This window comes from Phyllostomus hastatus, unplaced genomic scaffold (genome assembly GCF_019186645.2).
Source record: "Phyllostomus hastatus isolate PE091 unplaced genomic scaffold, TTU_PhHast_1.1 phas_contig_152, whole genome shotgun sequence".
Classification (NCBI taxonomy): domain Eukaryota; kingdom Metazoa; phylum Chordata; class Mammalia; order Chiroptera; family Phyllostomidae; genus Phyllostomus; species Phyllostomus hastatus.
The window spans coordinates 9,489,131-9,505,496 of NW_025333622.1; the positions used below are offsets into that span (position 1 = coordinate 9,489,131).

General features: G+C 34.2%; 1 protein-coding gene across 2 annotated transcripts in view; it reads right to left on the reverse strand.

Annotated features, from left to right (window-relative positions):
- EEA1 (early endosome antigen 1) overlaps positions 1 to 16,366 on the reverse strand; it is a 144,578-nt gene that overhangs the window by 43,463 nt on the left and 84,749 nt on the right. For both annotated transcript variants that reach the window (XM_045830505.1, XM_045830506.1), the window contains 5 exons: positions 15,794 to 15,913; positions 9,664 to 9,867; positions 5,691 to 5,891; positions 4,463 to 4,576; positions 2,179 to 2,334 (listed from right to left, as the gene is read on the reverse strand). In XM_045830505.1, coding sequence (XP_045686461.1) covers positions 2,179 to 2,334; positions 4,463 to 4,576; positions 5,691 to 5,891; positions 9,664 to 9,867; positions 15,794 to 15,913 — 795 coding nt within the window. The remainder of the gene's footprint in view (positions 1 to 2,178; positions 2,335 to 4,462; positions 4,577 to 5,690; positions 5,892 to 9,663; positions 9,868 to 15,793; positions 15,914 to 16,366) is intronic.

The following is a 16,366-nucleotide window of genomic DNA, read 5'->3' on the forward strand; positions in this document are numbered from 1 at the left end:
TTATAAACTTCAGAAATTTTTATTTAACTGTTAGTTCCAATTAAAAGAAAAAAGGACTCAGGTCAATTTCATCTCTGATGTCTTTTAATTTATTCTCTTTAGTAAAAAACACTTTCACTCAGAGTTGTGTTAAAGTAAAAAGCAGGGTACCACAGAGTAAACTTATTATTAAATTAGAAACAAAATCCAAAGGGTATAAATGTAAAGTTTAAAAAAGGAAGATGTCTTATTTCACAGACATAGAACAAACACTTCAAAAATTTATATGGAATTATAAACAACCCCGAATAGCTGCTGCAATTTTGAGAAAGAAGAGTAAAGTAGGAGGGATCACAATACCTGATATCAAACTGTATTACAAGGCCACTGTAATCAAAGTGCCAGTACGGCATAAAAGCAGGCACATAGACCAATGGAACAGAACAGAGAGCCCAGAAATAAACCCAAGTCTCTATGGTCAATTAATATTTGACAAAGGGGGAAGAAGCATAAAATGGAGCAAAAATAGCCTCTTCAACAAATGGTGTTGGGAGAGCTGGGCAGCTACATGCAAAAAAATGAAACTTGATCACCAACTTACACCATACACAAAAATAAATTCAAGGTGAATAAAAGACTTAAATAGAAGTCATAACACCATTAAAATCCTAGAGGAAAACATTGGCAGGAAAATCTCAGACATTCCATGCAGCAACATCTTCACGGATATAGCAAGGAACAAAAAGGAAAGAATAAACAAATGGGATCTCATCAAATTAAAACACTTCCGCATGGCTAAAGAAAACTGCATTAAAATGAAGAGAGAGCCCACCATATGGGAAAACATATTTGCCAATGACACCTCAGACAAGAGCTTGATCTCCAAAATATATAAAGAACTCACATGACTCCACCCCAGGAAGACAAAAAACCCAATTATAAAATGAGCAAAAGACTTGAAAAGACACTTCTCCAAAGAGGACATACAGAGGGCCCAGAGACACATGAAAAGATGCTCAGCATCACTAGCCATCAGGGAGATGCAAATCAAAACCACAATGAGATACCACCTCACACCAGTCAGAATGACCAACATAAACAAATCAACAAACAAGTGTTGGAGAGGATGTGGAGAAAAGGGAACCCTAGTATACTATTGGTGGGAATGCAGACTGGTGTAGCCACTGTGGAAACAGTATGGAACTTGCTCAGAAAACTAAAAATGGAACTGCCTTTTGACCCAGCAATTCCACTGCTGGGATTATCCCCTAAGAGCCCTAAAACACCAATCCAAAAGAACCTATGCAGCCCAATGTTCCTATCAGCACAATTTATAATAGCCAAGTGCTAGAAGCAACCTAAGTGCCCATCAACAAATAAAAACTGGTACACTTACACAATGGAATTCTACACAGCAGAGAGAAAGAAAGAGCTTATACCCTTTGCAACAGTATATATGGAAATGGAGAGCATTATACTAAGTGAAATAAACCAGGTGGTGAGGGACAAATACCACATGATCTCACCTTTAACTGGAACATAATCAACAAAAGAAAAAAGCAAACAAAATATAACCAGAATCATTGAAATTAAGAACAATCTAACAATAGCCAGAGGGGAGGGAGGAGGGGACAGAAGGAGAAGGGTTTGCAGGAACTACTATAAAGGACACATGGACAAAACCAAGGGGGAGGGTGGAAGCAAGGGAGGGAGGTGGGTTTGGAGGGGGAGGGGTAGGGAGAAAATATGGACAACTGTAATTGAACAACAATAATTTAAATGTTAAAAAACTGTAAAAAAAGAAAGATGTCTAATATATCTCAATATTATATTGGAATAAGGAGGTAAGGAAATGGAAATGATAGAACAAAAGAGACATTACAAGACCAAAAAAGCGGTAAGTTTCTTAGAATTATAGGGTAGATCCCTAGTTGAGTGTCTTTCTGAAATACTAGTAACACATTACAATGGAAACAGTATATGTGTTAACTATCAGTTGTAAAAGCCACCTATTAATGAAGAAAATAAAAGCACAGGTGGAATTCAAAATTAATATATAAAACAAGTATTTTTTTTAAATTTTACATCACAACTTCTCCGTTGTTTGCAAATGTAAAATCTTTGATTCCATTCACTTTATCATTTTCCATTGCTACAGCAGTAGAAAACATGGCTAAGTTCAATCTCTTTTATACAAACCTTAATTTGACCTTCTAATTCTTCAGTTTTCTGTTCTAAAGACAGGTGTTTCTCTTTATATTCTTTAAGATGACTTTCCAGCTGACTGCAATGCTCTTGCTTATCCTGCAACTTTGTAGTGACCTGATCCAACTGAGTAGTGATCTTATTTAACTCCTATAGGGAAATGCAATTAAAGAAAACTTTGGTAAGGTTTATTTTATTGTAGTGTCCAAATGTTTGGTCAGAGTAAAATTAAAACTCTAGTTTTATTTAAGAAACTATTTGGAGTAAGACCACAGGTAAGTCTAATGATTCAGTGGTTAAGTTTATCTACCAATATAAAGGATCTGAATGGAAATTGTGCACAGTGTGAGATACTAAGTTTATATGCATAACAGCTCAGTAACTTTTTCTAGGAAGCCAAAAGATGCAAAAGAATAATAAACAAGCTAATAATAAAATCATACTTTTATAATTAAATGTTTTCAATGTTTGAGAAGCCATCTTCTAAAATAACACTTTAAAAATAAATGATTACATCTACACCAATTGTTCAATCCATTTGGAATATCTAATGACACAGAAAGAACAAGATAAAAACTACTACTAGTAAATCCACCACCGACAGTTAATCACTATTAATGTTTTGATAACTTGTCTTCCTGTGTTTTCTGTATGTTAGTTTCTATTTTTTGATTTGTACTTTTATAATAAAAACAGGATCTCACTTTATATACTATTGTGCTGTAACCACCTTTGTTGTTACATAACAATGAATCATAAACCTGTGACATTTTCTAAAATATCATTATACTTGACTACATAAATTTCCATTTTACTGATATAGGCCATTTTTTTATCCAAATATCCTATTTTAGATTCCTAGATTGCTACTAAACTTTCTGCATTTATTAACAAAGATACAAAAGCATCCTTAAAGCTATTATAATTCCCTTAAAATAACTAAAAGTGAGCTAGAATATATGAAAAATCCTAAAGATCTTGAAATAAACTGCTACAGTTTCCCCTACCAGCATCAAAATATAGAACTAATTTATACAACCCACCAGCAATGTATGAAAGTGGCTTGTTCTTCTACACCATCTCTAATCTTTTGAGTGTTAAACACATAAATAGACATTTTACCTCATAAAGTATATTCCATTGTTGTCTTAATTTGCAATTGATTCTTAATGAACTTGCACATTTGCTAATAAAGTTTTGATCACTTAGTTGTCATTAGGTTGACTTATTTATTATATAAAAGTGTTTTAAATATATAGGCTAGTAACTTTTCATCAGACATACTTCAGAAAATAATTATTTTTGTTAATGGATTTAGGATTTTGTTAGTAATATTTTTGGCAGATAAATTGTAAACTTTCATGTGGTTATTCTTACAAATATTTTTTCCATTATAGTTTCTGGCACTGATCTTGTGCTTAGAAAATACTTTCCAGATGTGGTTAGCAACAATATAAGTAAAAGGCAAGGTGCAGAATAACATATATAGTGATTCTTTGTGCATAAAAGAAAAATATCTCTGTGTGTGCATTCCATACCAAATTTAATAGTAAACATCCCATCTAAGAATTGGGTAAATACAGAAAACAGTCTTGTTTTATTAACTTGTTATGCTACTATATTGTTTTTAAAAATTAGACCAACAGCTAGTATTACTACTTCAATAAAATACACATTTTAAAATGTCTACCTAGCAAAAAATAAGAATAATCTACAAGCATTTTGACTTTGGACCTAAGAAGGAAGCTTTTACTTTATCAGAGGTATTAAAAAAGTAACTTCTATATTCCCTTCAGCCCCACTGACTTCTACTCGCAAGAAAAGAGAGTAACTCTTATTGAGATGGAATGCATGTTGGTCTTTCCTGCTTCCAAGTGCTGGTATACCGGGTTGATGGCCCAGACTGTCTACTAAAAACATGTGTGCAAGTCTCTCTCTCTTTCCCAGTCATTAGCACTTGATGGGATGAAGCACTAATTAGGAGTGAGTATTTCAGTTCCACACCAAGTTCTGGACAAGGGGAGAAACAGAACATTAAGAAGCCCAACCATAGCTGCACCCCAGGTGAGCTTATCAAAAACAAAAAGTATATTTTTATCTTCATCTATCTGACTCCTGCATATACCACTCGAACTGGTTCTGAACTCAGGAAGAAATTAAAATAAGCAAGTCAATCACAACATCATATAAAACTTATATCATCTTCATACATGTTTGCAATTAATTTATCTACCAGAACATTAGGTTATGGTATGAACTGCATCAGGTCACCCCCTACCTGCTGTTTATCTTGTAATGCATTTTGGGCTGTGTCCAAATGATTTTGAAGATCTGCTCTTTGAGCAATTTTTGCTGCTTCTGCTGATAGCAATAATTCAGTTTTGGCTTTAATCTGTAACAAAATTTACAAGTCATTTAATCCATATTTAGTTCTTGATTTCCTTTTGCTTGAATATATACTGTTTTTGCAACTAATTTAAAAATTTAAGTCCTTTTGCAAAAAAATAAGGATTTAAATGCTGAAAAATTAGTATGTGATAATCCCCCAAACAAAAATAAGTAGGGGAGAATATTCCTAACAAATGTTCGGATAAATGATGAAAAGATGCTCCTGTATGCCACTAAAACATTTCTCCCTCTCTTAAACTGGCCGTCCACTTATTGAGTTATCATATAGCTCATCTGACAAATAATTATATTTTTAAAAGAAAGAAATGTGTATCTTTATATTCCAACTTGTGGTACTATTTCTTATTTTCTTTTTTTTAAGATTTTTTTATTTCTCATTTTCAATAGAATCTCCTAAAATAAAGAAAATCAAGGGTTAGAAATGTTTCTATAACTCTCTCTACAATAGAATAAAACAAGAAACCAATGATGATAATGGAGAAATAAATATATTTTAATTCTCACCCCATAATTGACTCATTGAGCAAAGCTATATTAGCCTCTGAAAGAATATACAGTTAAAAGCAATGATACCATATAAAACTATTTTTAAATCATACCCTTAAAGTAAAATTAAATAAAAAATAAAGTCAAAATATATTTAACTTGGAAATTTAATGGTATAATATCAAACTACTTTGAACTTCAAAAATAATAATAATAACCTCATGAGAAAAAAGTGAAAAGATCAGTAGTTTCAGGAAGTATAGTTTGTCAGTAGAGAGAGGAAAAAAAGGCAAACAGGAAAGCTCAACCAACTGACTAAATACAATCTTTATTTAATTCCTATTCTTAATTTTGTTTCCATTAATGAAAGACAGAGACATGGGGGAGGCAAGAGAGTAGGGGTAGAGGGCAAGGGTCAGAAAGAGAGAAAAGGAAAAGAATTTAAAACATTTGATGGCCCTGGCTAGGTGGCTCAGTTAGTTGGAGCATCATACCATAAAGCAAAAGCTTAATCCTCAGGTAAGGATTACAAATAAATAAACAAACATTTCATGGCCTAAAATTAGCATTTTATTCATACAAACATAATAAAGTGCATAATTCAATATTACCTGTATGTCAAGCTGAGAGACCTTCTCCTTGCTTTCATTTAATTGACTATTTAATTCATTGACACTGGTTTCTAGAGAAAGGACACGATCTTGTGCAGCTCTAAGATGTGCCTTCTGCTCTTGCACCTGGTCATGCAAATCCTCCTGGGCTTGTTTATGGCTTTCTGACTGATTCTTCAGCTTCTCTGTTAGTTGCGTTACCTACCACATTAGCAAGATGCTAATTATGAAGGTCACAAATGATATAAGAAGAACTAAGAAACCCAAACTATGATAGGTTATCTTAAATCTTTTCAATAATCATTTACATCTTTCCAAAAATAAGTAAACATAGTATCTCAAAATCACAAGATATAACATAAAATTCAGAGACTCCTACTATTTTAAAACCACCTTTATTGAGCTGTAATTTACATGAAATAAAACCAACCCAAATAAATTGTATACTTTGAGATTTGATAAATATATATACTCATTTAACCAACACCAAAATCAAGATAGAGAAAATTTCAATTACCCCAAAAAGTTTCCTCATGCCTCTCCGCAGTCAGTACCCTCCACTCATCACTGATCACTGATTTGACTGAATGTTAAGAGTTCCTTACACACTCTGGATAGGTCTAAATTGTCAGATATGTGTATTGTAAATATTTTCTCCTAGTCTATGTCTTGGCTTTTATTTTCACAATAGTATCTGCTGAAGAGTATGCATTTTAAATTTAGATGAAATACAATGTATCTGATTTTTTTTTGGAGGGGGGGATACCATGCATGGAATTCACTGAGTTTCATGAATGTAGATTCGCATTTTTAATCAAATTTAATTTTTTTCAGCCATCATTTCTATTACTGTTTTCCTCCTCCCCACCCTTCTGTGATAGTAATTATATGTGTGCTAACCTACATGATACTATCCCACAGGTCATTAATAAGGCACTGTTTATTTTTTTCTAGTCTTTTCTCTCTCTGAGCTTCATTTTGAAGTTTCAATTACCTTCTCTTCATGTTCACTGATACTCTTTTACTTGCTTAATTTATTAAGTCCAACCAATGAAATTTTCATTTCAGACCTTTTTTAAATCTCTTAAACTGTTATTTTCAACCTTTTTCATTTCATGACACACACAAATTCATTACTACAATTCTTCAGCACACTAGAAAAACATATATTTTTGCTGATCTGACAAAAACTAGGTACCATATCTTTAGGATTGTAAGACACAACAGACCATAAGCCGCACCTAGGTTTTAGAGGAGGAAAACAGGAAAAAAAAATTTGAAGCAAAAAAAATGTGGTAAAATACTTAATAACCTGTGACCCCACTCCATCACCGCCCCCCCACAACAAGCCAGATAAGTTACATTCAGACTATAAGATGCACCCTCATTTCCCCCCAAATTCTGGGGGGAGAAGTGCACAAAAAATATAGTAAATTTTGATTTATTCACATTGGATGGCTATGGTCGGATTGGCTGTCGTCATTTTTATTTGACAATCTAAGGGAAAAGAGGTCACTGCCCCTTACTAAACAGTCATGTATTGTACATTTTAAAAATTCTTGCACACACTAGTGTGCCTTCCATAGTACACCGATTGAAAAATCACTGCTCTAAAAGTTCTATTTGGTTCTGTTTTATGGATCCACTTCCATTTCTATTATTATAGCTTTTTTTTATATCCGTAAGTATATTTTAAGAACTTTTTAAAGAACATGTCTGAGGACTATATCATCTCTCATTTCAGGATCTTTTTCCATTGAATGATTGTTCAGCTTATAGCTCATACTTTCTACCTCTCTATATAACTAGTTATTTTTTAATATTTATTGTGACAGCCCCAAATTTTGCTGTCTTCTTTCAAAAAATGTTGAATTTTGTTCCAGCAGGCAGTTAATACACATGTTCAGCTGGATCCTTTTGAGGCTTGTGTTTATGCTTTGCCAGATTGGATATGCACTGGCTTTTTACTCTAGGGCCAGTTTAATGTTTCTTCTAAGTTGTGACATCTCTGTGGTTTCAACTCAATGCCCCCAAGCATTCACCCACACACATCTTTCTTCTCTGACTGGCTAGAACTTGAACATCTTCCAGACCTGCAAATCTGATCATTTTTCAGCCTGCAGCTCCTAATAATTATTTACTGCCTGGCCTCATGGAGTCCCATCTTGTGAACACAAAGATTAACACTCAGCCAAAGGCTCAAGCGGATCCCTATTCAGATTTATCTCCATGTTCTCTCCTCTTTGATATTCTGCCCTGAAAATTTGAGCTGCATCAACTTTCCTGCACTTCAGTTACTCACTCCTCAATTCAGTGAGACCACTGTGCTTCTTAGATTCCCGCGACCTGCACCACAGTCTGTGAAATGTCTCCATGTCTGAAGTCAGAGCAGCTGAAAGATTCATTTCATTTGTTTCTCTTCTTTCATTGTACTGCTTGTTGTACAATATCTAAAGATAGTGGTTTTACATATCTTTTCCCAGTTTTCTAGTTGTTTATGGTAGGAGCACTAAAGTAGCATCAGTTACTCGAACATAGCCAGAAGCAGAAGTATATAGATTTTTATTTATTCTTTTATAAAAAATGCATAGGCTATTCTGCTCACATTTATATGATAAGCAGTGTCAAGTTGGATGTGAGTCACAACTAAGAAATAGTCTAAAGAATTTTTCATAAAAACTGGTAACCAAGGATAACTTTGAAATTTGAGAAAAAAATTCTATTTAATGAGAGGAGACCCAAAAAACATGGAATTATTTATAAAAATTATGTATTTATTCTTATATGTTTAAATTTCAGTCACCTTCAAAGTATTTTCCATTTGATGCAATATATCTATTGACACAATTTTTCCATTGCTCAAAACATTTTGGAACTTGTTGGTTTTGATGCCTTATGGTGCTTCTGCCATTTTTTGTTTCACCTCTTTCTTATTGGCAAAGTGTTTCCCTTTGAGGACATTTTCATCCAGGAAAACAAAAAAAAAGTCACTAGGGGCAAGATCAGGTGAATAGGAAGGGTGGGGCATGGGGATAATGTCATTTTTGGTCAAAACCTGCTGAACACTCAGCACAGTGTGGGCAGGTGTGCTCCTAAATCACTCATCATGAAATGGGCAAATGCACTGGAAGGGTCTTCAAAAAAAATTCACTGAAGCTGAACACAGCCTCTCGCAACAACACCAGCGGGTACACTGATACAGATGGTTCCCAGAACACTCATCTAGCAGGGGAAGTCTGTACTAAAAGGGGCCTGACCCAAAGAAGATAAATTTTGTTTTTTGAGATTCCCCCTTGTAATCTAATACCCAAATTAGAAAAGTGATATGACCTACTAATACTTTAATACTTTCTGATGTAGATAACTATAATTCTCTTATTGGACAATTCTCCCCAAAAAAGTGACTATAAATTCTGCTCAGTTTGAAAATGTATTAAGCTGAATTTTGTAAGTTTCTCTTAAACTAATACAAATGTTAGAATATGATAACATCAAAATTATTATGTTATAAATTCCAAAGACAGTATCAAAATACAAGTAATCACTAAGTCTACATGCTAGCCAATAGAGTAATAACTACTTGGTTAGTACTTTGAGTTTATGAATATATTTTGTTATTCATTCTTTTTTCAACATATAACAAAATACTACAAGGCAAATATAATTATCAACAACATCTCTACTTTTTAAATAAATTAACAAGATTAAATGGTTTTCTCATGGTCACATTAGGTAATAAATTACATCCCTGGGACATGAACTGAGGTTTCCTTTCTTAAATCATGTTAACTTACCTTCACTACAATAGCAACCCACCTTTAATGTAAATGAGATGGTATTTGTCAAAAATATAGAATATTAAAAAGTACTAAAGCTAACCATAATGAAGAATCATTTTAAAGTAAATGATCATAAGACACTTAAGATTTAGAGAGATAACAGTAAATTTTAGAAACAGACTTGACAAGCTTACTTGTTCCTGTAATATATGGTTTTTTTCTTGTAACTGGTTAAGAACAGCAGTCTCCCCTTCACCAGCCTGAATTTTTGCATAAAGATCTTCTCTTTCCTTTTCTAGTAAGGAAATATTTTCTTTACTCTTCTGTAATAAGGCTTCAAGGTTCTGGATCTTTTGGTCCTTATCGCCAATTTGGCGTAGTACTTGTTCCAAATCATTCTGTAAAGAATTGGAAACTAACCTTAAGGATAGAGAACTTAAAAAGTTACTTCTTAAACAAAATAACTGATAAATTTTATAATTCAAACTTTTTTTACTTATCATTACATTTTAACATGACAAATTTAATTAAATAATTGGCATTATATATTTAATATAAATCTATATTATTGATTATAAACTGGAATTTAACAACAACAGCAAAACCTTCAATTGACCACATTCTCAGTGTAGCATGGACTTCACCACCCACTACTCTTCTAGTTCAATCCATTTGAGACACATGGGACTCCTCGTCATTCCTCAGTCACACCAGGCACACTCCCACCTCAGAGCCTTCTCACTGTTTCTTCTGCCTGGAACACTTCTCTCACAGCTCTGGCTGATTCCCTCTCCTTCAAATGTTTGTTCAAATGTCACCTTCTCAATCAGGCCTACCCTACCCAATATACTTAAAATTGCAGCCTTTCCCAATATCCCATCTCCTGAATATTTTTTCTTTTCATAGCACTTATCTATGCTCCACAAAAGGAGGATTTTTGTCTGTTTTATTCACTGATATATCTAAGACACCTATGCTTTATTTGTTGAATAAACAAAAATAAATGACTGCATTCTAACACAGAGACACTCTAGAAGACTCACTTACTTCAATACCACAAAAGGGCTCTTTGATATATCAACACATCAATGGATCCCTCTTCCACCTTACCAAAGTTCTGTTACACAGAGCACAATGTAACAGCGCACATCCTGAACAATGCTCACTAACGTTTTCAAGTTGTCTTACCCACAACCTCTGCCTCGATCATTTTAAAAGCCAGAGCCTCTGCACAGAACAAGGCCCTAACAAGTCCCTCTGCAGATCTTATCACAGCCCACACCACTTTGTGAGACAGAACCAGCAACCACCTGGTATACTCAACAATTTGTGCCAATATTAAAATTTTTCAGGTCAGTCACTTTTCAATGTGCTTCTCATCCCTCTAAGCTTCAATCACTAAATGATGAAAGAAACCTAACCTCTCTGCTCTCATCCTCTTTCCTGCCACTAATGACCCTTCTTCTCCACATTCCACTAATCCTCTAGAATCACAGGCCTAAGTTTTTTTTCCAGTCATTCTATTTCCAAGGCATAATTGACACGTGGGTCTCCCTTTACAAATTCTGACTTCCCCTCACCCCTATCTGATACCTCTAAGGCCTATTCATGTGGGAAAGCAGTGGAGATTGTCCCTCTCCTGGTTTTTCACCACCACTACTCTCTCCCTTATGCACAAGTTTCATGCTGGTTTGGAGAGTATGTAATTCATTTATTCTACCCTCTAGTCTGTGTTACTATCATCTATAAATCCCTACCTCATTCACAGAAGCTTGAGACCTGATTTAGTCTTTCTCTCAATCCCAATTTCTTTCAATTTCCTGGGAAATACAAAATACATAGAGAATTAAAAGCACAGCCTCAATGTTCATATCACCTTAATTACTATACTTTATTCATTCTGTTCAATCACTCACATGTGGAATCCTGTAAATCACCTGAAATTGTTCCAGATGAAAAATTTCATTTATTTCCTACTCTGTGACCACAACTTCCTGACTGTCTTCCAATTGCATGACCTCATTTCTGCTCTTCAAGGTCAAAGAGACATTTACCTGAATTTTCTTCTAGTCTATTTAACATAAACCTAGCTTTTCCTCCTGAACCGCATATATGGATGTAAACTAACTTTAACTCTTCTTTCAACCACATTCTCCATTTCCTTTTGCCCCCAAATTTCTAATACAGCCACCATCCCCTCAAAAAGCCCAAATTTAGGTCAATATTGCAATCTGCTTCCTTCACCCCTACCTTTCTAAGCACCGTTAGAGCAAAAATCACAAAATTCCACATGGGCCTCTACAAATTTCTAGACTCCAATCTCCATTATATGCAGAATCATCTTGTCAACCCTTTCAGTTAGTGAAGTTCTCATCCTCAAACATTTCCCTCAATATCTATAGGAAAGCTTCAATATTCTCTCAAATTCTTAGTCTCTGCCTGCTTGACTTTCAGCTATTATTGCCAAATTTATCCAAGAGAGGTGAGGGGTAGATAGATCTTCAGGAATATCTACCTCAATTTTCCATCTCCTTACCCATAAAATTATATACATCCAACTTACCTCTTTTTTTCAAGTTTCAAAGGATCTTCTGCTGAGGACAAATTCAAATTTACCACCACCCATGGTATCAATGACATCATAGCTTTTTCTCAATACCTTATTCCTTTAGTCCTCTCTCCTCTAACACCCTCAATTATTGCCTTTCCATCAGCCCCTTTGTGCGGGACGACAAACACTGTCAGACATCTCTTATTCTCCCAAACACTTCCTGAACCAAGCTCCACTCCAGTTTCTGCCCAATCTTGATACAATTTATGTTTAAATTTCAAAACTAATACATACTTACTTTCCTAACTCCCTCATCTCTCATTTACTCATCAAAAATCAGACTTTCAACTACATCACTTCTAGTCTAGTAATTCCATTTACCCCATTTATACTGATGTCTCCTACAGTTAATATATCTAAGCTTTAAATTAATATACTCCCATAGGTGCTTCAAAACATGTTCAAAATTGCACTCATCATATTCCCATATACAACGTGATGGCTATTTGTCTCATGTTTACTAACACAATTGATGATACATCCATTTACCATGCTCTCAATGTTTTCAGTAAGGAAGCCATTCCTTTTCTCTCTCATTCCCTCCAACTATTAAGTCAACAAGGTCTATTTATTTTACCTCCAAAGTATTACTTATATTTGTCCCTCAGATATTTGTAAACAATTGCTTGAACTAAGATTATTTTTCATCTAAGATACTGTATTTATTAATCTTTTAATTGATTTCTTGTTTCAGATTATTCTCTCTAAAATCCATCTTTCACAAAACCACAAGAATAATCTATTTAAAAATGGAATCTGACTATGGCACTTCTAAAGACCTTCAACCCCTCTCTGTATTCAAGAATAAATGTCATACAAGACCCTTCATAAACTTACAGATGTCTAATGTTCTGGCCTCTTCTCTAACTAATCTTTCAATTCAGTGCTCCAGCAAAACCTAGTAGTTTAGCTCACATCAGCTTCAGAATCCTTGTGCTTGTAACTTCTCCTTGCAGTATACCCCTCACTATCATCTTCTTCGCAACCTAGAAACATTTATGCATCCTTTGCAACTCAGATTACCACTTCCAAGAACTTCTTAATGACTACTCCTTCCAGACTCTATCCAAGTTAGATCTGCCTTCTATGCTACCACAGTAATTTTGTATACATGTATACACCTAGAATTAAATTCATTACATTTCTTTAATTAGTTTTTAGGACTTTTCATGTTTCCATAATGAGAGACTTTGCATGGCCTCTTTGCCATTGTTTTCTTATTCCTTCCCGGGGAATGAGAATTTGACTAATTAGAAAGTTTGGATAAAAGACCAAACACATTAAACTCAGCCCCTTGCTTCCCCTCAGTGTAAGAGACAATCTGTCTATAAGAAGGTGAAAGGCTATCATTTCCAGCTTTGCCTGTGACTGGAAGAATAAATTTAATTGTGAGGTACAGTATCTGAATGCCCACTTGCTACAGACCTGTGCAAAATTCTCTCTCAGCTTTACTACCCTACTTCTTTCCTCTTTACAGTAAAATTCCCACAGTTATCCATATTCATTTGACCAAATTTCTCTCTTCCCATTTTCTCTTGAATTCTCTCCACTTGGCTTTCAGTCCTCCTTCTCTAACCACCATGCTCTTAACAATATCACCAATGACCTCCATGTTGCCAAATCCACTACGAGTCTCAGTCTTCATCTTCCTTGACCTCCATCCTTCTGACCATCCAGACCAAAATCCTTGGAATCATCCTTGACTTCCTTTTCAATGCCCCACATTGATCTATCAGTAAGTCTTTCAGCTTTACCTCTGAAATATATCTAGAATCTGATCACTTCTTACCACCTATACTTTTTCCAACCTGTATCATTATTTTTTTAATTTTTATTGAATTTATTGGGATGACATTGATTAATAAAATTATATGCCATTTCTTATGTGGATTATTATAGTAGTCTCTCAGCCAATTTTTTTTTTTTTTGCTTCTACTCATGTGCCCCTACTGTCTACTCTCAACACAGCAGCCAGAGTAATCCTGTGAAATTACATGTCAGATCATGGTATTTCTTTGCTCCAAACCCTCCAGTGATTTCTCATCTCAGAGTAAAATCCTTAAAATTACCTAAGAGGCTCACATTGTTCTGACCCTCTATGATTTCTTTGACTGTGTCCCCTTTTAATACATCCCACTGTTTACACCACTCCGACCACTGACTTCCTGATGTTCCTTCCATATATATGCTCCTGGCTTAGGGCTTTTTAATATACTGATGCTCTTCTCTCTGATGTCCAGATGCTTCACACCCTTCTCTCCTTTCCTTTTCTGAGAGAGGCCTTCCCTGACAATGCTATCTAACACTGCAATCATTGAATTCCAGCTCCCCAGATACTTCCTACTCCTCATCCCTTTTATCATCTCTAGCACTTATCACCATTTAATACACTATATAGTTTGCCTATTTACCTTGGCTATAGTTTCTCCCTCACTAAGCTCCATGAGAAAAGACATGTTTATCTGTTTTCTTCACTGTCATATACACAAAATCACTTCCTTGGCTAACAGCAGGCATTAACCATATTTGTCGACTGAGTGAATGAAAGATCAAAAAATGAATACAGTCTTTTGATCCCTGTCCATGTGACTTCCAAGCCACTCTTCAAATTTAGAAGGGATATAGAGGCATATCCCTGCCTCTTTTAAACTCCAACATTGTTCTGTGTGCACATTAGATTGTCATTTCCCAGAAGGCAGCACTGTATCTTACTCCTCTCTTTATTTTCAGTGTGTACCACAGGACCTGACCTGCAGTACTCAATAGTGTTCAATGAATGCATACAAGATCAAATAAGTGAAAGTCAAAGTCAAATTCATTTCAAACATTTGGGTGCCCTCTTCCCTTACCATAACAAAGTAAAAATTTAACTTCTTTTCATCTTCTAAGCTATTCTCTAGAATCTGTATAAATTTAACCAATCACTTATATTTTTTATACCAGCAACTCCAATGTTCTTATGATAGTTATTTTTTTTAAAAGATTTTACTTGTTTATTGTTAGAGAGAGGGGAAAGAAGGGAGAGAGAGAATAAGAAACATAGATCGGTTGCCTCTCACACACTCCCAACTGGGACCTGGTCTGCAACCCAGGCATGTGCCCTGACCAGAAATTGAACTGGCGACCTTTTGGTTTGCAGGACAATGCACAATCCACTGAGCCACACCAGTCAGGCCCAATGTTTACATGCTAGTTCTGAAGCAGAAAAAGACATGACCACAAACACTATGTTCTACTGTAGGAAATACAAAATGTTTTTTTATTTACTGGGCTAACTAAATATACCAGAAAACCTTATTCATGCATTTTTATTTCTCAAATAAGTTATTTAAATACACCTGAAACTAATATAATATTGTATGTCAACAGCAACCACACTGGAAAATTAATAAATAATAATAAATCATACTGAATAATAATATATATAAAGTAATTTAAATTATATATTTTACTTAATTAAATTTAATATACATTTAGTTATTAAAGAAATTTAATGACTATTTTTAACATGAGTAAATTTACTTAAAATATTTTAGAGAAAAATTTCAACATAGAAATCAAAATAAAAAGATTTTTTGATTATCCAGATACTGAAAATTTTCAAAATCCTTCATAATCAAGTATTTTGCATCATCTAGTTTTACTACAACAAAAGAGTAATGATTTGGCTAGTTTTGTTTAAAAGGCTAATAATTCAAATAATATTGACTTGCCTGAGCTTCTCGGAGTTTTGCTGTAGTGTTTTGCTGAAGGGCTTGCTGTTCTTGATGCTGTTGCTTTGTTTTCTCTAACTGATGCTGCAGTTCTGTGGAATTTGTTACTTTTTCTTTCAACTTAAAAAGATGTAGACTGTCAGTTGACAACTTAAAGGTATAATACTATCATTCATAAAAAACTGGCATTACTTCAAATCTCACAATTCTGAAGTCTGAAAACTAAATTCAGACAACATATAAAGTCAACCTTAAAAGCAGTATCTCATTACTTACAGAATCTCAGTATCATGATTAAGAAACTATTCCCTAGGAATAGACTCTCATCCTAAGAAAAACACAATCCTTTCTCCAGGCTTGCATTTATTTTATATTGTGTTTTGTATGCTAATATGATCAAGGAATTAATTGCATACTAATATTTTGTAACAATAATCTAAACCACAGTGTCAGTATTTGTTTTCTTTTTCTATAAGAATCATAACTATTACTTATTGAAAAGAATGAATTATAACAATATACAAGATGCCTCGAATCTATCAACAAATTGGCTAACATAAACTCATTTGAAAT